Genomic DNA, 24131 nt, shown 5'->3' with positions numbered 1-24131 from the left:
CACCTGCCTGCTGTCTCTGAATGTTCTTATCCAAACCTGACAGTTGAATGCCAGTGAGACCTTAAGGGTATGAACAGTAGTCTTGCTAGGATGCTTTGGAGTATTTGAACTCCATTAATCTTTGTTTGGCATGCTTATTGTGCTAGTTTGATCATTATTTAAAATGTTTGTTATAACTTCAGAGCAGAACAGACTTGTTCTTTGGGGAGTTTCCCTGTACCCCTCTTTCACATCTCTTTCTAGAAGGAGTTATTGCCTGCTTTGGAACTAACTGTAGGGGGGTAGCAGAGCCCTTTGAAGTAGGAGGGATTCAAAAACTGGAAGTGGATTCCTTCAGCAAGGCTTGCAAGGACTGGGATATAGCCCATTCTAATTTACTAGAAAAGATATTAGCAAGGTAAGAACCTAATCTTTTTGTAGACTGAATGGATAATTACTAAACATACCAATAAAAAGTGAGCCTACAAACTGGACTAAACAGAGGGGTTAGATTTTATCTAAATGCTAGTTTTTGTTGACAACAGAATTCGCGACCTTAGAATTACAGGGTTCTAAGTGACAATTTTCAGTATTTCTAACTCCGATGATTTCTGGGTTCTATCTGACATGTAGATGTTACAACACTATTGAGGATTTATTGCAAGTTAGCCGTTCCTTCATTTCATAAGATATTACATGGTTCTATGTACAGAAATTAGTTTACTTGCACAACACACAAGGTAACTTATGTCAGCTAAATAAATTACATCAAAAACCTACCCTGACAGAAATTAGTTTATGCATGGGATTACAAGGTTCTAACTGGGAGAATGACTTTCGTGAGATGGCAAGGTAGGGAAGACTTTTCCAAAGGTATGAAAGCTTCAACAGAAATATGGTTGGGAAACATTATCAGCAATGTTGTTGCACCCACCACTGCTTCTACTGTCGTTCAGCATGATTAAGGGCAAGGACCAGGTCAGTGTAAAGGATGCCTGTAGACTGAACTTTTCAGAAACTATGGAAGAACTGAGAGGTTCCTTAAATGAAATGCTGCTTGAAATATCCTAGATCTTGAGGAGAGAGGAATGTGACACCGAAAAGATGAGGACAAATCAGAGCCAACAGAATTGGTATGGACTCTTCTTCCCTAGGAAGTGAAGAACTGGCATGCAATCCTGGAAGTGAAAGAGGCAATGCTATTACAGGAACAGAAGAAATGAGCTCAAAATATGTAGAATACACCAGGGCTGTGGAGTCTGTACACAAAACCTTTGACCTAAGCTTCAACTCCTACTGATACTGGATTGTTTTGGATCTAAGATACTGATAAATAAACTTTAGATCTCGGACCAAAGAAATGTGTGTTGTATAAGAGTAAATTTATTGTTATATGATCTTATGGTTTTATTTAAATGTTTGTTTGTTTTTTTTGAGACTGGAATGAGTACATTCTCACCAACTGCACCCAAAATTGCTTCTGACTCCCAACTCCATATCCCTGAAATCAACAGCTCTTAGGAAGTTTAAGGTAGTGGTGGTTAATATGACCAGTATAGATGGACATCTATACTGACCAGACGTTTCAGATGTTTCAGGAGGTATACTGTTCTGCCTTGGGCCAAGATCAAAGATGTTCCAGAGTTTGCCCAGACTCATCAAGCCTTCTAATCCACATTGGCAAAATGATACTGCCTGGTATCCATGGGAACATATTAAAAGTGGACCTGGCAGAGGGTACAAAGGCAGTCTTCTCAATCCTCCATATTGAGGGTAAAGGCCAAGAAGCTCCCTTTCTGGAGGTGAATATGTGATTGCCTAATTAGTGGCATAGAAAGCATGATGGATTCTGAACAGTGGGATAGCATTTCTAAGTAGTACAACGGAGGGATCTATTTATTGAAGAAGTGGCTGAATGACTAACCTGCTGAGGAGGACTTTAAACTGGGACTATTGAGAGTGGATGGAGAAAGTCCCCAGGTAAGTAAAAGTAACAGTTGTCATGTAGTATGGGAAACGGAAGTCCCAGCAGGCTAAGAGGTTGTAATGGACGAAAGACTTGGATATCATTGTCACACATGGAGAAACATTTAAGAGGGTTTAGTTATACTGGTCTACAATTTGTTCAGGAAGGACAGGTTAGGAAAGGAATGGGGTCTGTTAAAAAAAACAAAAATACCAGCCACAACTGTCTCCTTTGAGACTATAGGAGGTGGCATAGTGGGTCCACCTGGAAAGATGTAATATTTATGTGCTTTCATGTGATACAGACCTTCCCTCGTAGAAAGATTTAATTGAAGCATTCACAATATTTGCCACACATTGATTTGGACAAACTGGTATTGAAACCCACTTTAGGAAGTGATACTGGATTTAGTGATTGGGGACATGTCTGATATGGGTGATCTGACATCCAGTGATCACCAGATAATATGTATATTAGACATGGGTTCAGATGGCTTGTATAAAAAGTATGTGTGTAAAACTTTAGGGCAACATTTTTTTTTTTTTTCAAGATAAGGGAATAAAATACATTAGTATCTACCGAGAATATCGTGTCTTAATATGCCTTTAGAGATATATATTCTGAAGTGTGCTCATATATCCTAGCTTGGGACCACCATAAATTGCACTGATCAACTCACCAATATTAAATTATAATCATTGCACATGTGCCCTCTTTGTGTACATGGCAAAAATACTTTTGTAAATGAAGAAAAAGTAATCATTCATGAAACTTCTACTTCCAGCAGGTTCTGCTGCTGGAAATAGATGAACATAAGTGTAACAGAATGGTAATACCCTGGGTATGTAGAAAAGCAGTGGATAAAATTGAAAAATTTTAAGGATCAGGCTACTAGTTTGGTTTGGGGTTTTTTTAGAAAGAAACTAAAAAAACAAGCTTTATAAGTACAAGAGACTGCAGGAAGACAAAATATCTGGAGAAGTTAAGGGCAGTCAAGAAAGCAAAAATGAAAGTGGTTAGTGACAGAAATTGCAAAAGTGTCTTGTTAGATCCAATGGGGTTTTTTGGGGTGGTGGTGAGGAATTGTAAGAGACTGATTAGGATAAAACTATATTGCTTAACAAATATTTTGTATTCACAGATAAGAGGGCCAGGGGTAGGACTGCTAAAAACAAACCAAAAAAGGAATAGAAATGAGTAGATCACACAATGATTTTCAGAAGACTGAGTGAGGAGCTAAGTAAACAAAGTAGATAAGATGATAGGGCCGAAGAAGATACAGTACATCCAAATTTATTTAAAGAGAGTTCTGGCAGCAACACTGTCTGACCCTTTCAACGCTTCTTTTAGAGCTCGGGCATGGTCCAGCAGATGGGCAGATATGGTTCCTTTCACAAAAGTGCAAGTAAGGAGGAAAGTTGAACTACAAGCCAGCAAGTCTGACTTCTATGGTGAGTAAATTAACGGTAACGCTGCCAAAGTAGAGGATTGTACAGTTTTTTGGATTCTAGTGGGCTGCAAGATCTGGGGCTGTGTAGGGTTGTGTTTTTTTTTTTATGTAGGTCTTGTTAAAGAAATTGATCAAATCCATTTAATTGGGTAAATAAGGAATTCAAATGGACCTTTGGACTGGCTAGATTAGAAACTGGATTAAGTGGGCGACAGCATAAGGTAATCGTAAATGAATAGGGCTACAGGAATTGGTCTTTTCATCCTGTCTTTAACATCATTTCTAAGGGGTATTGCAGAAGAGTATACAGTCTGTCTCTAAGTTCTTAGAGTATTTGCATAATTCTGGAGGCCAGGATCGAACAGATTCAGATGGTTGCTAAAATGGTTAGTGGTTGTCTTCATAAAGCATATGGGGACAAATGGTAAGATCTCAGTATTTATACTTTGAAAGAAAGGGGAGCTATGATAGACATGTAAATAGTGCACTGGAGGTGAGAACTTTCAGTTGAAAGAACCAAAGTGAAGGCGGATACTCTGGAGTGATCTGAGAATTTCTTTATGGAAAGGGTGATAGATGCATGGAACAGCTTCTCAGCTAAGACAGTAGAAATGTCCTGTACTTCTATAAATTCAGATAGTTTGAAGCACAGATTTGAGGGATGTTGGAGCTGCTTGGTTAGTATGGTGTTATCTTGTAGGTGGCTGGAGGTTATGCCTTTTGTGGATAAGGGGTGGTAGTCTCAATGAGCTTGTTTTCATATCTCTGGTTTGGGCTCTTGGCCTAATGGTCATCAGGCCTGCTCTGCAGATGAGTCCTGAAGCCTAGATAGAAGAAAAATTGGACTTTTTGTTATGGTTTCTGTAGAGTTCGGCTTTCCTTCTTCAGCCTGTCGCTTGTCTCCTACTGATTCAAGGACTTCCTAATTTTCTAACTGAGGAGACTTTTACTTATGAAAGTACATGGGACAGACTACATTTTTCTTTACAACTATCAATGTTTTTTTCTAGTTTGTAAAAATTCTCACTGCTCTATTGACATTTGAAGGCCAAGAATGTCAGATTCAAAGAAAATTGGGCACACTTATTTACAGGGGCTTGATATACTGCCCATCATGCCTAGTGTAGCGATGCAGTTCACAGATACCTCTATGATGAGGACGGGGAGGAATAAGAACAGTATAAAACTGCAAATATTAGGTGCATGAGTACAGTTTCATGTTCATGGGGGAGTGGGAGAGGCATATGTACAGTGGAATAGCCAGGTCTTGATTTTAGAAAACTTAAGAATTTACCAGTTTTCAAAATGAAGTTGGGTACAGTCTTTGAACACTTGTAAGAAACTATTGTGAAATGAAGGGCATTTTGGGGACTTTGTATCATTAGAATGTAGGGGTAACGTGGATACATGGTGAAAGTTCCACCAGGGTATGTAGCAGGGTAAACAGATATGGGAAGTTGTAGTTTTAGTAACTTTTCTAATGATTCAACTTGCCATGACACAGCTTTATAAATCATTTTGGGGCTCTGAATATTAGTTTAGTAATATGCTAAATAAGACAAGAATGAATCTAGTTTATTCGGTTGGGTTTTCTCCGTTCGTATTAATGCATATAAAGTTTCTTATGAAACTAAACACTATTCTGTCGTCCTCGTGCTCTTAGCTCATTCTAACTAAACTAAACCTTAGGTTTGTATACCGCGCCGTAGGTTTGTATACCGCGCCATCTCCACAAGCGTAGAGCTCGGCACGGTTTACAGGGTTAGGTTGAAAAGGAGCTACAATGAAGGGTTATAGGAAAGGAGCTAGGAAGATAGAGGGACAGGGTACCAAAAAGCGGGAGGTGTTAGATTTTTGAAAAGAGCCAAGTTTTCAGGTGTTTGCGGAAGGATTGGAGGGAGCTTGAAATTCTGAGCGGGGATGTGAGGTTGTTCCAGAGTTCTGTGGTTCTAAAGGGGAGGGATGTTCCTAGTTTTCCTACGCGGGATATACCTTTTGCAGAGGGGAATGATAGTTTCAGTTTTTGGGAGTATCTAGTGGAATTTAGGGTTAGAGGAGTTCCAGAAGAGAGGGATAACAGGAGGGAGGATGCCATGTATGATCTTGAAAGCTAAACAGGCACATTTTAAAGAGGACTCTGGAGTGAACTGGGAGCCAGTGAAGTTTGGACAGGAGTGGGGAGACGTGGTCGAACTTGTCTTTAGCGAAAATCAAGCTTGGCCATGGCGTTCAACCTTTTTGTCTCTAAACATGCGCAGAATCTGTGATGGCGTTCATCATCTGTAATAAGCCACTTCAGACCTTAACAAATCTAATACCTGAGCCTGCACCCAAACCCTTAATGGCAATGATCAAGTTTTTGTAGTAAAATACTGATGGTCTCTTACTCGTGCTGCTTGGGGTTGTGGAGATCTCTCATTGATGGCATAAGGAGAGGGATGGCCAACCAGAAAAGGTGGTAGTGGTTCTTCTGTAAATCTTTTGATGAGACCTCATAATATTGAGTTGCATATAATGGGGACAGTAATCTGCTTTGAATCTGTTTTCTGAGGCTTTGGCAGAATATAAATATTTGTAGATACCCTGAAAACTTGACTGGAGGGGGGGGGGGGGTGTTATTAATTTGGGGAAACAGAGTTGATCTGTAGGAGATTATGTGGTGGCTACTAAGACACAATGATTTTTATACTGTAAGATGTATATCTGGGTTTGTTAGCCTCGTATCCTTGATTTTTCATGTTCCTGTATCTGAGGCAGGGTTGGCTTAAGGGGTGAAGCCAGTGAAGCATCGTATCGGTGTGGAAGACCTGCCTTATTGGCTCATCTCTTCAAACTAAACTACTACTGTTTCTAGATCGCTACCAGATGTATGTAGCGCTGTACAGTCACAAAGGAGACAGTCTCTGCTCGAGTGAGCTTACAACCTAAACAATCAAAACGGACAAACAGGATGCCAGCATAAGGGTTACAAGTAGAGAGGATGGTTAAACTGCTAGCTAGGGTGGTAAGCAGAAGGGGCAGTAGAGTTACGAGTTGAAGGCTATCTCCAGAAAGGGGTTTTCAGCCTACTTTTGAATAAGGAAAGGGTTTTGGCAGACATTCAGTTTATTCCAGACATACTGGGCAGTGAACTGAAAAGAACGAAGTCTGGAATTGGAAGTGGAGGAGAAGGATATAGCTGAAAGCAATTTGTTGGAGGAATGGAGTTCTCGGGGAGGTGTATATGGAGAGAGAAGAGATTCTGAGGGGCTGAAGAATGAACACCCACTCAAATGTTTGCTCCTGCTGTTATACTCTGCAGCTCCTTCCATACTTAAAAGTTGAGAATTGAGAGTTGTAAGTAACCATTAAGAACATAAGAATATCTTTATTAAGAACATAAGAATAGCCTTACTGGGTCAAACCAATAGTCCATCAAGCCCAGTAACCTGTTCTCACAGTGGCCAATACAAGTCACTGGTACCTGGCCAAAACCCAAGGAGTAGCAATATTCCATGCTACCAATCCAGGGCAAGCAGTGGCTTCCCCCCATGTCTTTCTCAATAACGGACTTTGGACTTTTCCTCCCAAGAAATTGTCCCGAAGTTCAGTAGACCATTTTAGATATTCTCGGAAGCTACCTCAAATGCTAACCTAGCTTGTCACTTATGACACAGCTCACTGGTACTGATCTGCTATACCGCCTTTGTAAGGCTCTTCTGCCTACTTCTGAATCTTACAGGTTACCGCTGTTGCCAAGTTATATGGCAGCCCTTTGTCATTAATCTACCTCTTTGTAAATACATACTTGTCAACCACCTTTAACTCCGCTGCTATCTCTTTACCGAGTCTTATTGTAACTCACTGACACTGGTCAGTTTTTCCTTTTTTGTAAACCACATAGAACCGCAAGGCTTAAGCAATATACTGTATACATAAAAATTTGTTTAAGAGGGTAATTACTTCATATACTAAAAAAAAACCTCATACCAAATATATGTACGTATCTTTGATCATGAGTTATTACGCTAATATTTTAGTGCCAACTTATTGTGTGAAACTGAATGAACAATTATCTTCAGTGCAGGACACAGATCAACTTGATCCTACTGATGGTGGCTAGCATTTGACCAACTGTTGCATCAGCTTATTCAGGACCAACTCTGCAAAGCTGGTGAGCATGCCAAGGATGTGCCAATATAAATGTGGCTCTGTATACCCTGATGCAGCAGTAGTTACCCTTTTTTTGGTGAGCCAAAGTTCTTGATTCTAATGGGAGGGGGGCAAGGAATGGGCATGGGCGTGTTTACATTAGCATGTATTGACCGGGTAATGCTGGAGCCCTTAGCACTGTCTAAACGGGAGGCAGTAAGGCCCAGATTCTCTAAATGACGCCATTGGTGGCCACTGATTGCTTGTCAATCTTGCAAGGGCGCCGTCTAGAGAATCCTACCTCTGGCAAAGGTAGGCAGCGGAATTGTAGGCCAGGGTTTTCATTGCATTTCTGGCACCTAGCTTATGAAGTGAATTGCACCTTTGTAGGTGCTTTACTGCACTTACTATTACTACTTATCACATAGCGATGAAAAGCGTACACAGTGCTGTACATTTCGACATTATAGACTGTCCTTACTCGGAAGAAATTACAATCTAACTTGGACAGACATGAAATGGCACTTCCAAAATTAGCCACGCCTATGGAGGTGTGATTCTGGCGTCGGGAGGCACCTTGAAAATCAGTTTAACATGCCTTATGCCTACATTTACCCCTTAATGATGATAAAGCACAAAGTGAATGCATGTAGTAACAGGAATGCTGTTGCACGAACATTACCACTAGGGGGCATCAGTTCCTCAGCAGAAATCCTTTGCCCCGATTTTTAGCCGTGAGGTCCATTTCAGAGCAGTTCACCTTGGTTATGTCTGTTCTGCCTTTTGTCACAGTTAACATGCACATTTCAGATATGGACCATAAGTTTCAGCTAATCTACCATAATGCAATGCCGCTTTAGGCTTTATCTTTTAAATCCCCCCTAGGTTGCTCTGCTTTGAGGCTTTCTTGAAGTTTGTACCGTTTTGGCCTTCTCCAGCACCATTGAAACTGCTCAAGGCCTCTGTTGCTCTTCCTTTTGTAGATTTTTTTAATGTTGAAATAAATCTGCCATTGTAACCTAAAAATAAAACGTGACTTGATGAAGCACTGAACTTTCCTCTGGGTAAAATGCTTTTAACTTTGTAGGTAAATAGCTTTGAAATATCGCTGTTGTTGTATCTTCCCTGCTCTATGTAGGTTACAATTTTTTTTAACAAGGTACAGGTATGAGAGTTAACTCATGCACTACACATGGGTGCACACCGCAGTGGGTGTCGGCACCCAAGAAAAAGATCTGGGCTTCATTGTAGACAAGAAACCTCTGCCAAATATATGGCATGGGCCAAAAAAGCAAACAGGATGCTAGGAATTATTAAAAATGGATGGTTAATAGGAATTAGAATGTTATAATGCTTCTCTACTGTTCTATGGTGTGACCTCACCTTGAGTATGGTGTTCAATTCTGGTCACCTTATCTCAAAGATATAGTGGAACTAGAAAAGGTTCAAAGAAAAGTGACCAAGATGATAAAGGGGGGAAACTTCTCTCGTATGAGGAAAGATTAAAGGTTAGGGCTCTTTAGTTTGGATAAGACACGACTGAGGGGGAAAGATTTGATTGAAGTCTACAACATAGTAAATGACCTAAACGGTCCATCGAGTCTGCCCATAAGTTATACTCATTAAAAAAAATACATGATTACATTAACTTGTCTGTTCTTTGATATTTCTGGGCCATAGACTGTGTAAAGTCTGGTAGTGTCCTAGGTTCCAAATGCTGAAGTTGCCATCCAAGCTCACTCCAGCCTATCCAACAATCCCATTGCTTTCAGGACATCTACCGTAAAGTCTGGCCAGTAAAATCCTCCTGTTCCATATTAGTGGAGTTCATATTGATGCCCACCTCAGCCCATCCTACACTGAATCACCATATATGGAACGCAGACCATACAGGTCTGTCCAATACCGGCCTTAGTTCTTTACATCCTTCATTTTCTAATTAGAGATCCTCTATTTTTATCCCACGCTTTTTTTTAATTCCATCACCGTTTTCCTCTCCACCACTTCCCTTGGGAGGGCATTCCAGGCATCTACCACCCTCTCCGTGAACAAAATAATAGCCTAACTGGGTCAGACCAAGGGCCCATCAAGCCCAGTTCTCACGGGGCCAATGGTCCATCAAGCACCGTTCTCACAGTGGCCAATCCAGGTCACTATTACCTGGACAAAACCCAAGGAGTAGCAATATTCCATGCTACTGATACAGGGCAAGTAGTGGCTTCCTCCCTGCCTTTCTCAATAACAGACTAAGGACTTTTCCTTCTGGAACTTGTCCAAACCTTCCTTAAAACCAGCTACGCTATCTGCTCTTACCACATCCTCTGGCAACATGTTCCAGAGCTTAACTATACTCTGAGTGAAATTTTGTTTTACTCCTATTAGTTTTAAAAGTATTTCCCTGTAACTTCGAATATCCCCTAGTCTTTGTAATTTTTGACGGAGTGAAAAATCTATCCATTTGTACCCGTTCTACTCCACTCAGGATTTTGTATACTTCAATCATTTCTCCTTTCAGTCGTCTCTTTTCCAAGCTGAAGAGCCCTAATCGTTTTAGTCTTTCATCATACGAGAGGAGTTCCACCCCTTTACCATCTTTGTCGCTCTTCTTTGAACCTTTTCTAGCGCCACTAAATATTTCTTGAGATAGAGACCAGAATTGAACACAGTACTCCAGATGAGGTCACACCATGGAGCGATATAGGGGCATTATAACATTTTTAGTCTTTTAACCATCCCTTTTTTTTAATAATTCCTAGCATCCTGTTTGCTTTTTTGCCGCTGCCACACATTAGGAGGAAGGTTTCATTGTATTGTCTACGATGATACCCAGATCCTTGGGCGCTAATCCCCAAGATGGACCCTAGCATCCCGTAACTATGATTCAAGTTATTCCCAATGTGCATCATTTTGCATTTGTCCTCATTAAATTTCTTTTGCCATTTGGACGCCCAGTCTTCCTGTTTCCTAGGGTCCGCTTGCAGTTTTTCCAAAATCTGCTTGCATTTTAACAACTTTGAATAGTTTAGTGTCATCTGCAAATTTAATCACCTCACTCATCGTTCCAATTTCTAGATCATTTATAAATAAGTTAAATAGCACCAGTCCTAGTACAGACTCCTATAGCACTCCAGTTTACTCTCCTCCGTTGAGAAAAATGACCATTTAATCCTACCTTCTGTTTTCTATTTGTTAACCAATTCCTAGTCCACGACTGAACTTTGCCACCTATCCCATGACACTTTAATTTTCTCAGGAGCCTCTCGTGAGGAAATTTATCGAAAGCTTTCTGAAAATCTAAATATACTATATCTACTGGCTCACCTTTTCAAAGAAGTCAAGCAAATTTGTGAGGCAAGATCTCCTTCAGCTGGACCCGTGCTGACTGTCTCATTAAATCATGTTTGTCTACATGTTCGACAATTTTATTTTTTTATATTTTTTTCTACCATTTTGCCCGGCATTTAAGTGAGGCTTACCGGTCTGTAATTTTCCAGATCTGCCCTGGAGCCCTTTTTAAAAATCAGAGTAACATTTGCCACCCTCCAATCTTCAGGTACTACAGCCGATTTTAGCGACAGATTACAGATCACTAACAGCAGGTCAGCAATTTCATGTTTGAGTTCTAACATTACTCCTAAGTCTTCCTCCCTATAACCTCAAATTATGCCCTCTAGTTTTACCATTTTTCTTATCTCGAAAAGATTTGGTTCTATATTAATACCTTTCACATATTTTCTTCAGTAGCCCTATTTATTGCACCTTTCAACTTGGACCATTGTTTTTCTACTTCCCTTATGTCTTCCCATCCAATCAGCTCTTCAGGTACTCTCCCATGCTACTAAAGTCCACACGTTTGAAATCTAGGACTTTGAGTTTTGTGCGGCCATCCTCCTCTGTATGATGATCACTACTTCCCAGGTTTGCCCCCACTTGGGACATTAAAGACACTTTCACCATCTGTAAGCACCTGTAGACGACACCCAAGCGGATAGAGTGTAAAAAGGGTAATTATCAAGACTAGGGGACACTCAAATAGGAGAAAATAGTTTTAAAACCTAAGGGAGGAATCAATCAAGTAAATTTAGCCTACTTAAGAGACTTCAAGGAGCAATGAGAGTAGTTGTTCACCAAAAACAAAGCTAAACTGTGGTCTTTTAAACTGTTGAGCATTGAGATCAAAAACAATGAGGGGGGGGGTACAATGGACAGACACATCTCGTTTTTTCTGAGGCAGCAGCTGTGAAATGCGTTAGGACCCTAAAGCAGCAAGAAATATTTTTACATCTTCAATTTTCAGTTGAGATCAGTTTAAATATTGAACATGTGCAATGACTGAGAGTTTTGCCACAGCCTTTTAAACACTCGAGTTCGTCCCGCTGTTTTGGTCTGACATATAAGAATAACTCTGAGCGCTGTTCTGAACGCAATTGAACAACTTTGGCTACTTATCATGAGTGAATAGAGTACCACTTCATTGTTATTCTAATAACAATCCTTTGAAGTAGGCGATTACTATCCTTTACAGTACACGTCCCTCTTGTTTTGGATATAAATTTAAAGCATGCGGATGGCACTTAAATTCAGGTGACTTCATTATAGAATAAGGTGTGTGGTTTTTAAGGCGTGGCACTTTGTTCTTTGTCATATTTTTTTTAAGGGAGAGGTTTTCTCCCATGTTCTTTTGAAGGTGGTGGGGGATTCATCATGTTCATTTTGATGCTGGTGATTCACATGCAATGACCTTTTCCTACCAATGTTGGTGTGTAGGTAGTTGAGGCTGGTGGGAATGTGTTTTTTTGAGCTTCCTGAAACTGTACATTCTGAATCTGCGCTTCTTCAGTTTTTGGAGGTCCTGTGTAGCTGCCTCTGCATTAATCAGAGCACTCTACAGTGGTAGTTTTGATTTCAGAGTCCGACAGGCCAAAGAGTAGTGAGATTGAATTGCCTTGTGAGGGGGAGTATATGGGCTATTGCACTGCTTCTAATTTAGTAAACTTTTTAATGACTTTTTTTGATAAGAGCTGTGTTTTCTCTTTTTTTTTTTTTTTTTAATTGCCGCACACAGTTCTACTGCTAAGTCTGAACTGCAGCACACTATTTTGAATTTATTTATAAAGCACATTAAAGTCGGGAAAAGCCTCATGTGTGTATTATGTATGCGTGTGTTTTTTTTTTTTTTTAGTTTTTTTGAGTTTCAATCCACTGTAGACGGGTTTTCATGATTCCCAAAATGGATGTGCTCGAGAGCTCAAGTAGCTTAGTGGTTAGTGCAGCAGCCTGAGAACCTGGGGAAATGAGTTTGATTCTTTGAGACTCTCACCCTCCCTTGCCCCAGGTACAAAAATTAAGAAAGGATTAGACAATTTCCTGCTGGAAAGGGGGATAGAAGGGTATAAATAGAGGATCACTGCACAGGTCATGGACCTGTTGGGCCGCCGCGTGAGCGGGCTGCTGGGCACGATGGACCCCAGGTCTGACCCAGCAGAGGCATTGCTTATGTTCTTATGCTTTGATCATAACTACAGGCGGTGATTGGACTGAGCCTATGTATTTATGGTCATTCACTGGTAGTACTCTTGATCTGTGGTTGGGATGAAATTACAGTTAAGTCCAATATGAAATCTTCTATTTTAGACAATGCAAAAAAGAAAAATCCAATGAAGTCTGCAGTACCCCAAGCAGCAAGCAAACAACAAAAGACGCATACTTGGTTTGAGGATTTGGCTCACACAGGCGCTTGTTTTATACCTTTTTATTGCGGTTTGTTTCATACCTTATCCACCATGGACCCCTGAGGAAGGCGTGTTATCCGAAACACAGACTGTGTCGAAGGCGTGTTATCCAAAACACAGACCGTGTCGAGTCCCTTGGTTGGTAATAAGGTGGTATTTTTACTGCATTTAATTATTGGTATAAAACATTGCCTGCATCTTGTACATATTTGTCTGCAATCTTCTATTTTAGAAGCATCTGTATGTATGTAAATATCTTTTGCAAGTAAAATTTGGCAAATACCAAAATCTGCAATAGAGAACCTAAATGGGCCACCGCGTGAGCGGATCGCCGGACTTGATGGACCTCGGTCTGATCCGGTGAAGGCATTTCTCATGTAGAGTAGACACTTAATATTGTATGGTGATGATTTGATAATTCCCCCAGGGTTTTGTGATCCACAATGAAGGGGCCTTTCTACTTACGTTAGATACTAACCTGTCCTAAATGCAGCTTAAAAGGTTGTACTGTTCTTAGTGTCTTGTGGTAACTACCACCTGTGGGTTAAAAAATTAAGTGAGGGGGATGGTGTGGGGTTGGTGTTAGGACTGAGCATGGTTGGTCTTGTGTTAACCTGTTATTTTAGCTGCATTACTGCTTTCTGATTGGTGTATGGATAGCATATTAGTCTTTATTTATAGCAGCATTAGTACATGTCTATGCAACAAAAATTTTTTTTATGGTTGTGGGGAAAATCAGAATCACTGTCTCTAAGGCTACTTTGGATTGTAGTTTAGTATAGTCTCTGTGATATAGGCCATTTTTGCAAAGGGACGGTGGACAAAAGCTTAGGAAGAGCAGATTTTTTTTTAAATTTTTATATATACCCCTCATAGGGTACAAGAAACAAGAGTTTGAACAAAACTTGAGTCTGTGCATTCAGGCGGTGTGTAAATGGATGTTAGATCATGGTCTACGGTTAAACGTTAAGACAGATTGTGACTTGGCCCTTACGATGGGAAACAGATCCTGAAAACCATCCAGGGGGAATATTCGCAATTGCACATTCTGTATAGACAACTGCTATTGGCACCTTGTGATTTGCGAGCGGTTGTGCAGGGCCTTATTTTGTCCAAATTAGACTACTGTAATTCCTGTTTGGGCATGACAAACTTGAAGATTAAGTTCCTACAATTGCTGATGAGTTCAGCAGCTAGCTTAATCAGTGGCACCCCAAGAACGTCTCACACTACTCCGTCTAAAACAACTACATTGGTTATCTATAAAACGCTGAGTGCAATATAAGGTGTTATCATTAGTGCACCAGGTGTTATATGGGATTGCCCCTATCTGATTTCTATCACTGTGAGAGGTTTACAAGCCTGGAAGAGCTTTGAGATCACTAGGAGGCATAAAATTAATAGCTACCATCGAAAGGGGTGTATGTGATGTAGCCACATGTTTTAGGTAGCTGGAGTGAATTTATGGAATGCTCTGGTTGTCCAAGTAAGGCTATGTACAGACTGCCCTAAGTTCAAGAAATTACTAAAACTGCAGTTGTTTGACGTTTATATACAGAGGTTGCATTTAAGTTTCATGTTTCAGTTCTTGTAGGTTGCAGAAAATACTATGTTGTAGGTGAACAAGCTGGTTGAAAGTCATTTAATTTTGTGAATGTTTAGAACTTAGACGGTGTACAATTTTTTTTTAAATAAACTGTACAAAAAGAGGTGCTAGGTTGAGGTTGAAAGCCTGATCTGTCTAGGTTAGTGTTCTTGAAGGTAAGCCCCTGCCAGCCCTCTTTGGTCACCAGTAGCGTCATTCTGATTTTTTCCCCCTTCTCTAAGCTTAGACTTGAGGGAAGTGTATGGCAGGCTATTTCTCAAGAGACAGAGCGTGCATTTGCACAGCTGCCAGTGCTGACCATGCCCTAGTATTTGAATGGCAAGTGGCCCCACTTAACAATTAGTGAAGACCACTGGTCTAGGTGCAGAATTTTTTTTTTGGGGTGGGGAGGGGTAAGCAAGCCCCCTCTTACCCTATGCACACCCTTTCCAGCTAGGCCTTGATGCATATGCAACATTTGTCGAATAATCTTTTTAACAGCTGCAGCTAAGAATCTAATAGAGGTTTTGTGGTACTATAAAGCCTACCTGCTTGTATTTAAAATTGTGACTCTCTTTATTAAGGTAGCCGATTCGGAATGGGTCCTGCCGCAATAACACAATCATAGTATCATTTTCGCCGCCCAGCACACTGTTCGCTGGCGCGAGGTGGCGGAAGGAGGTGGGGGGAGGGGCGCGCGCGCTCCTCCAGTGGGCGGGGCCGGCGCAAACAGCTGGCGTCGCTAGGAGACCCAGTAGCCGAGGTGGGGCACGTGCTGCATGGGAGGGGAGGTGGGGGGGGGGGAGTAGTAGTGCTGCAGCAGCAGCAGGGCGCGCTGGGTAACGCGGCGCAGCGCCCAAGAGCTGGCGGGAGGCGAGTGTCGCGCGCTCGCTGTTGCCGCTTCCCGGGCAAGGCGCGGCTTGAGCCGCCTCCGCCGCGCACAATGGACGGGGAGAGGTAGGTGGAAAACGCGGGGCGGGAGAGACGGCGTCGAGGTGTAACACCCTCCCCCCCCCCCCGAAACACAAAGGCGAGAAACTTGTGGCCGGGGTCGGAGCTTCGCGGCTCAAATCTGCGCTGCGTAACTGCCCCCCCCCCCCCACGGCGCGAGCAGGTGGTGCTGGTAGTCGGCAGTTTCGGACAAAGCTTTGTAGGGTATTCGTTGGGGGGGGGGGGGAGTGTCTGACAGTGACAGGCCGCCTGCCTTTAAGTCACAGCTGTCCTTTTGACTTGTTTCTTAAAATAGGAACTAAACGGATAACGTGAAAAAGATTTAAACCAAAAAAATTTGGGGAGGGAGGGGAGAAAATGATGGTTTTACGTATTAATTGTGTATTTAATAGTGCGTTTTATGCTCAATGAATTCTATGACACTGTCAAACTTTGAAAATCAATAAAGATTTAAAGGGGGGGGGGGGGGTCCTGCACGTTCCTCTGACGTTTTAAGGGCAGTTTGTCTGGCGAATCGGGCCCTAGACAACCCTTCACCTCTCTCCTCTACCGCCCCCCATTAATCTTTAAGCTCCTTAGTGCTCCCCCCTTTCCCCAATAATCTGAGTAAATGGGGCTGTTTGAATACTGCTGATCCCCATTAGCGAAACTACCTCCTGTTGGTTCTTTCGTTTTGTCTGGTTTTTACCAGGATCTACTGTTGGTTCAATTGCAGCTCTTTTTTTTTTTTTTTTTGTGGGGGGGGGGGGGCAGACCACAAAAATTGTTGCCCTAGGCGACTGCATAGTGCTGCTTAAGGGTTGAGCTGGCCCTGCCTCGAAACATGCTTTCACTTAATAAATGCCTTTCAGGATCCAGATCTCATCTACTGAACCAAAATCCCACAACTTGGTGGGGGGGGGGGGTGTTGTTCACTTTTTGTGCACCGACTTTACCTATTTTTTTAAACTTTTTGGGGTTTTTTGACATCGCTGTCAAAGTACAGTAACTGTCAAAGTAGCTTACAAGCAGGCACCAGCAGACGATTCTTGATTGTTTAAAAAAAACAAAACAAAAAAAAACTTAGGAACAAATATGTACAGTATATCCAGTATGTGGTAAATGCTGCTTGTGTTAGAGCGGTAGTGATCTCTAAATGTGCGGCCCGGGGGCCACATGCGGCCGCCAGGTGCTATTTTGAGGCCCTCGATATGTTTATCATAATCTCAAAAGTAAAATAAAACAGTTTCTCGATCATATGTCTCTTTAGCTATAAATGACAATATTATTATTAAGACTTAGCCAAAAGGAAAGATTTATAAACTATAAAGAGTTTTACCTCATGCAAAATTGTAATTTCTTTAATAAGATGATTAACTATTTTTCTGAGGCCCTCCAAGTACCTACAAATCCAAAATGTGGCTCTGCAAAGAAAGGGGTTGTGTTAGAGCAGGGGTGTCAAAGTCCCTCCTTGAGGGCCGCAATCTAGTCGGGTTTTCTGGATTTCCCCATTGAATATGCATGAGATCTATTAGCAGACAATGAAAGCAGTGCATGCAAATAGATCTCATGCATATTCATTGGGGAAATCCTGAAAACCCGACTGGATTGCAGCCCTCGAGGACCGACTTTGACACCCCTGTGTTAGAGGGAGCAGCTGCACATTTGTCTTCTGATTCATGTTTTTTGGACGGCAGTGAGAGATTTGTGAAATAGTGTGGTTGCTGCGTTTATTTACCGTAAAAGATTAGTTTTTAAATGTTTCATCACCTCCTGTTTTTCTATTGAGATTTGTGAAATACATAAAAGGGAAGAGTTTCAGGATTCATGTGTATAGAGAGAAAAATTGTTGCCAAAAGTCTGATTTTAGAGTTGCCTTTTGAAATAACGCATACATGCATGCATGTGTGGATTCATTGTTAGTTGGTTTAGGTACTCTGTTTTTAGAGGAGAGTACTTGAACACTTAAAGTGCATACAGACCCTGGATAATCGCATACTATAGATTTGTGTGCAAGGCAATTTGTATGTAATATAACCAAAACAATTGGTTATATCTCTTTATTGCCAGATTGCCATGCTGAGGAAATGTGGTGTAGTCGACTATACCATTGTACCCTCCAGCTGCTCTACACTGAGCTGAGCCGAATTAAACTTTTATTTTGGTTCATTTTAATTTTTTTTTTCTAAACTTTCTGCTTTTCTTCCCATTCAATTTTTATTTCTTTTATAGTGATTTTCTTCTGTTTTCTTCTATTATATGCATATTTTCCTTCTAGCATAAGCTGCTTCGAGGATAGTCCAACTTAGACCATCTCTTTCACACCCTCACACCTATGCTTCTAAGCATAGATTGAGATTCCATCTGGGACAGATATGCAATATCTATGTGCCGTGGTATGGTTTAACCTGTCTTTAATGCTAACAATTTTCTTTCTTTCTTTATTGTGATTTTAATATTTCTATTTTATTATATGCATATAGTTCCTACCATTCACCTTTAGGCTACTAAGCATAGATTGTGATCCCGTCTGGGACAGATAGGGAATGTGTTTGTTCTGGTATGGTTTATCCTGTCTCTAATGCTAAGAATTATTTTTTTAATGTATGTCGCCTTGAACTGAAAGTGATTTTTTTTTTTTTTTGATAGTTCCACTATTTTTCTGTGGTGATTTCATAATTTTGTCCAAAAGTTTGGTTAGGTAGTCTATTCTCTCATTGGATTTAGGGTTGTTGGTTTTTGGGTTGTTTTTTTTTTTGTTGTTTTTTTTTTTTGGGGGGGGGCGCAGATTTATATTGAGAAGTATCTCCTGCCATGATTCTTACTAGTAGGAGTAGGTAAGAGTATTTATCTATTGAGGTCTTTTCCTATGGGTATAGAACATGTTTATATTGGTCTTGTAGAATTGTTATTGCATTTCTTTTGGATCAATAGTTAGCCAGATCTGTAGCACAAAGGAGCTGGATTTTGGGAATTCCCTTACTAGCTAGGCTGCTAAAAAAACAAATGTAAAATTTGATTTCTGCAAATTATCATATTATTCTGATGTGGTTTACAAAAGAATAGTCTAGAACAGGGGTCTCAAAGTCCCTCCTTGAGGGCCGCAATCCTGTCGGGTTTTCAGGATTTCCGCAATGAATATGCATGAGATCCATGTGCATGCACTGTTTTCAATGCATATTCATTGGGGAAATCCTGAAAACCTGACTGGATTGCGGCCCTCAAGGAGGGACTTTGAGATCCCTGGTCTAGAACATTTCTAAGCGGTAGACATTAATTTTTTTTCTCCTTTAAAGCATGTTTCTTAAAAATGTTAGGTTTTTGAAATGGCATGCTATTGGTTTTCAATCTGAGATCAGGTGACAGTTATATACTAGGGTGGCTCTATAGGGAAGAGATTAAACAAGTGGTCTGACTATTTACACATCTAACCAATGGATAATATAACATTTCATTTAAGCCTAGATAATCAGATGGATTGAGGACAAACTATCAAATGACCTAAATATAATGGGGCTTGTCCTTGTGAGATCTTAAAAATTAGACATGCAACTCTAAACATAATCCGGTCCTCAATTGGTGACCAATGTAATTTTATCCACAGTGGTGATGCTTTTTAGAATTGCTAGCATAACATAAACTGAAATAATTGTAATTTAGTAAGTAATTTCTTAGTGCATCCTGTATAAGTACTATTTCAGTGATTGTGGGTTGTTGAGCTATAAGATTGAATTCAAAATTTGGACTGTTCAAACTGAAAATAACTTCTGGAGATTACTAACTTCTGACTGGGAAAATATTTTGGAAGCCGTATAAAAGATAAAGAATGATTTACTGCATCCTCAAAGATGATCTTAATTGCCTCCATTTTTTCTTCAAGATAATTCCTCCTGTTTATTCCATAACCAGAGAAAAGTAGTTTTCTCCCTGTTTAGTTTGAGATGTAATGAGACCTAGGTCTCTACCAGATTGAAAGTGCAGAAATTAGGAGATTAACAAGGTTATATCATTAGCACAGATATAATTAATAAAAAAAATCTAGGAGAAAGATTCTCAAAACTTACCATACCCTTAATGATGGTCACTAAACCTGTTCCGGTCAATTTAGCGTGCCTGTATTTTAGTGGCAGATTTATCAAAATGTCTCGCCTCGGTCTATTCCAAGCTTTCTAGAAGTCTCGGACTCGGAAAAAGATAGAGAGATCTATTCCTATAAGAAAACTTATAACAAATAGGCTTTATGCGGTATAACCCGGCCTTCCCTTCTTTCTTTTACGGCTCTAGTAATATTGCATTAATTTCTTTGCATCCAAAAAAGTTTGAAGCTGGTGTCGGCTTTTGGCAAGTAAAAATTACCGACTGCTTTGGAGGTGTCGGTATTGTGAAAATCGCATCTCAGACATGTGTTCTGGCTGTGGCTCATGATGATAAAATTTGACATAAAAAAAATTACAAGATTAATGTTATAGTAGGGGTGCTTTTTTGGGGGGGAGTGAACAAAAGCACGCTTCTCGAACGTGTGTATTATAAGCATGTCATGTTTCTGATTGTGGCTCATGATAAAATTCAACAGAAAATTACAGAAAACATGAATTATAGATGTTTGTGAGCTGCACATGTTTTGTGCTACAATAGCAGATGGCATTATGGATGGTGGTTCTTATCCTCACACTTTCCATGTCCCAATGAGAAGATAGACGCCGAGACTCAAAGAACATAAGAACATAAGCATCGCCTCTGCCGGGTCAGACCAGGGGTCCATCGTGCCCGGCAGTCCGCTCCCGTGGCGGCCCCCCAGGTCCATGACCTGAAAGTGTTCCCAACCTAACCTAAAATATCCATACCCTATTCGCTCAATGTCCTGTAAGGTACCTCTATCTGTACCCTGTAATCCCCTTCGCTTCCAGGAAGTCATCCAGTCCCTTTTTGAACCCCAGAATTGTACTCTGTCTTATCACCTCTCCGGGAAGCGCGTTCCAAGTGTCCACCACCCTCTGAGTGAAGAAGAACTTCCTTGCATTCGTTATGAATCTGTCTCCTCTCAGTTTTTCTGAATGACCTCTTGTTTTAGTTGTCCCTGCTAGTCTAAAGAATCTGTCCCTCTCCACCTTCTCTATGCCTTTCATGATTTTAGATGGCAGCGTTGTTTTTTCCAGCCCATGCGCACATGTAAGCTTCTTTTGTGTTGTGTATTCTGCGCATGTGCCAATTGCTATCGCCAGCACATGTAAATTTAATGGCCCTTTTTGAAATTCTATGAACCTCATTTGTATGCGTGATTTTGTAGGAATGACTTGGCTTTTGAAAATCGTCACAATAACGGCCACGGCAGCGGCCTGTCGGATTTTTCCAGTAAAGTTTTGAGAATCTTCCTTTAGGTGAGAGAGCAGTTTATCATTTTAAAATCTATCTGAGCTCCTTAGGGTGGAGATAATGGTGAGCCCTGTGGAACGCCACAGTCCTTGATTTAGACCAGCCATTCCCATCCCAATCCTCGGGGCACATCTGGTCCCATCAGGTTTTCAAGATATCTGCAATGAATATGCATGAGGGAGATATGCATGCACTGCCTCGCTAGGTGTGCCCCGAGGACTGGGATAGGAATGGTTGATTTAGGCTGATTTCCATTAACTATATAGATTCTACTGGATAAAAATCTCTAAACCAGTCCAACACATTACTTATAATTCCTATAATGAATGGCCAACTAGGTCAAATTCTGATTTTAAAGTCAAACTAAAATAGCTTGGGGTCTTGATGTGAAGTACAGTCTCTAGCTTCTGTAATAAGGCAGTCAGCATTTCTATACTGAATACATTTTTGAGATTGTGAGAAATCCAATAATATCATGATGTTGCAGAAAACTCAATGTTCTGCCAATGGCCCACCCAAAATTGCAGTTCCCTTGCTATGATTGATCCCACCAGATGAAGAGGTTGGTGGTCCTCTGGTGGTCAGAACACCACAGACAGACCAAATCTCTCCCACAGAGAAAACAAAGTGTAAATGAAGCTAAAAAAGTAGTGGGAATGTCCACACAAATGAGCTAGGTCAGGATATTGAAACACTAGGATTTGAAAGTGGAGCCGAAAGTCATACTGCAGACCTGTGTTTCAGCTATAAAGCCTTTCTCAAGGGTCCTATTATATAATGGGCAAGACTTATGTATACAAATATTTTTTATTCTTATACAATGTCGGACTTCTCTTTTAAATAAATTTAATAAACTGAATTAGTAGGAGTCCTGTATAGGACTAACAAGAATATGAGTCTTGATTCAGTGGTTATTCACTTCTACTTGTGAATTTGTATAGAAGGCGTCATCTACATTTTTCAGCTCCTCTGACATTGCTCTGTGTCCTTCAGTTTCTCTTTCTACACGCGAGTTGGTGTCTTTCTGATCTGTTCTGTTTTCAGTTATTTTCAGGTTTTTATTATCCATTTTCAGAGGCACCACTGTTTTTTGCTCTATAACCCTTTAATTTTACAAAAGAGGGATGTTTTAAATTGAATGATAATTAAAACATCTTTTTATTAGGATTTTTTTGGTATGGAGGTTAAAATTATATCACTTAAAAATCCTGGGTATACCATATATGCTCTAATATAAACTGGGATTTTTGGACCAAAAATGGGAGTTCCAGTTTATACTCGGGCCAACACCCACCCACCCCCCTCCCTTCGAACCTTATTACAGGCCTCCGCTAGGCTCTGCACCCTGCCCCCCTCCCTGCCCTGTCCATCATACCTCCTTTGCCGCTGGAATCCCTGGTGGTCCAGAGGTGTAGTGGGTAGGAGCGAGCTTTCTGCACTCCTACCCCGCTGCTAGCCCGGTTGGTCACTGCCACAAGTTTCTGCTTCAGCCGCTGATTGGTACCAAGCAGGAGTGCGCTTTGGCGCTGAGCGGCTTCCTGAATGGTTCCTGTGAATTCTTGCCAGAATTTGCGGAAGCCATTCAGGAAGCCACTTAGCGCCGAGCAGCAGCGACAAAGCGAGCTCCTGCTCGGTACTGTTCAGTAGCTTAAGCCAGCGACTGACCAAGTTAGCGGGGCAGGAGCGCAGAAAACTTGCTCCTGCCCGCTACACCTCTTGACCACCAGGGATTTCAGTGACAGAGGAGGTATGATGGACAGGGCAGGGTGGGGGACAGGGTGGAGATCCCGAGAGGGAGGGAAGGGGGTTGTGTGCAGTGTCTGGCAGGGAGGGAGCCGAGTGCAGAGCCCGACGGGGGATGGAGGGAAGGGTGCTGGGTGCAGAACCTGACAGGGGAAGGAGGGGGCGCTGGGTGCAGATCTTGGCAGGGCAAGGCCTTTGAAAATTAAGCCGCCTGACTTATATTTGAGTCAACCTGTTTTCCTCCTTTTGGGGGGAAAAATGGGGGTCTCAACTTTATTCAGAATGACTTGTATTTGAGTATATACGGTAACCCTGAAGAGAACAGTGTTGATTCCGGCAGTTAACGTAAATACTTGAATATAAACATAGATTTGGGGGCCAAAATTGCCCAATAATGGGGTTCTTAGTTTATATTTGAGCCTCATTTGGATGATGGTGCTTTTTTCCCTCCCCACCTGATGACCAATAATACTATTTTCCACCCTTCCAGATACCCAACACTGCTCTCTTCCATCCCTTTTCCATGGCTGGCATGGCTCTCTTCCATCCCTTTCCCATGGCTGTCACTGTTATCCTCCACTACCCGCTCTCCCCTGCTTCAGACTGACATCACACTTAGTCCCAATTCTCTGGAAGCAGACACCGACGCTCTGTGCTGGGCTGAAGGGCCTTGAGCGTCTCTGCATGCTCAAGGCTGCCTGGCTCCCACCTTCTCCAGGATTCTCAAAGGGAGTCCAACGAGCCTTCAGCATGCACTGATGCTCAAGGCCTTTCACCAGCCCAGCGAATGATTGAAATATGTCAACTGAAAATTTACATCTGTTCTTATATTTTGGACTGTTCAAGAAGAAATGCATTTCTTTGTGGTGTATTGTGTGCAGAGTCTGGCTTATTACAATAGTACTTTTAATTTGTATTTGAAAAGGATGGGTTTTTTCCCCTGTTTTCTGCATGTGTGACTGAGGCCAAGTGTTTTGGTAGAGATGACAAATGACACTCACGTACCAAAATTTCTAACATCAGTTTATATTCGAGTATATACAGTAACCAAATTACAGAAAGCAGTACAATATTTTTAAGGTGACACATGGAAAATTTGAAGGCAGATAAAAGACCTTAAGGCCTATCTCTTCTGCCAATCCATGCCATCTTCTATCCCTTCTTCTCCCTTAGAGATCCAATGCACATGTCCCAGGCTTTCTTGAATTCAATAAGCTTATATGAAATCTGGACCATACTCAA

The 24131-nt window shown here is 41.2% G+C and overlaps 1 protein-coding gene across 4 annotated transcripts in view; it reads left to right on the top strand.

The window, feature by feature from the left end:
• The window catches only part of LOC117351681 (kelch-like protein 3), a 92976-nt gene that overhangs the window by 6126 nt on the left and 62719 nt on the right, over positions 1 to 24131 (top strand). The window contains exon 2 of one of the 4 annotated variants that reach the window (XM_033927332.1): positions 3296 to 3396. Coding sequence is in view for 1 of the 4 variants with exons in the window: in XM_033927330.1 (XP_033783221.1) it covers positions 15787 to 15800 (14 nt within the window). In the remaining 3 variants the exon portion in view is untranslated. Of the gene's footprint in view, positions 1 to 585; positions 3397 to 7529; positions 7549 to 15671; positions 15801 to 24131 lie in introns of those variants that run through there. The other 3 variants (XM_033927333.1, XM_033927334.1, XM_033927330.1) reach the window with 3 other exon arrangements.

Source organism: Geotrypetes seraphini, chromosome 18 (genome assembly GCF_902459505.1).
Source record: "Geotrypetes seraphini chromosome 18, aGeoSer1.1, whole genome shotgun sequence".
NCBI lineage: Eukaryota > Metazoa > Chordata > Amphibia > Gymnophiona > Dermophiidae > Geotrypetes > Geotrypetes seraphini.
This window is presented reverse-complemented; position numbering and strand designations above follow the sequence as displayed.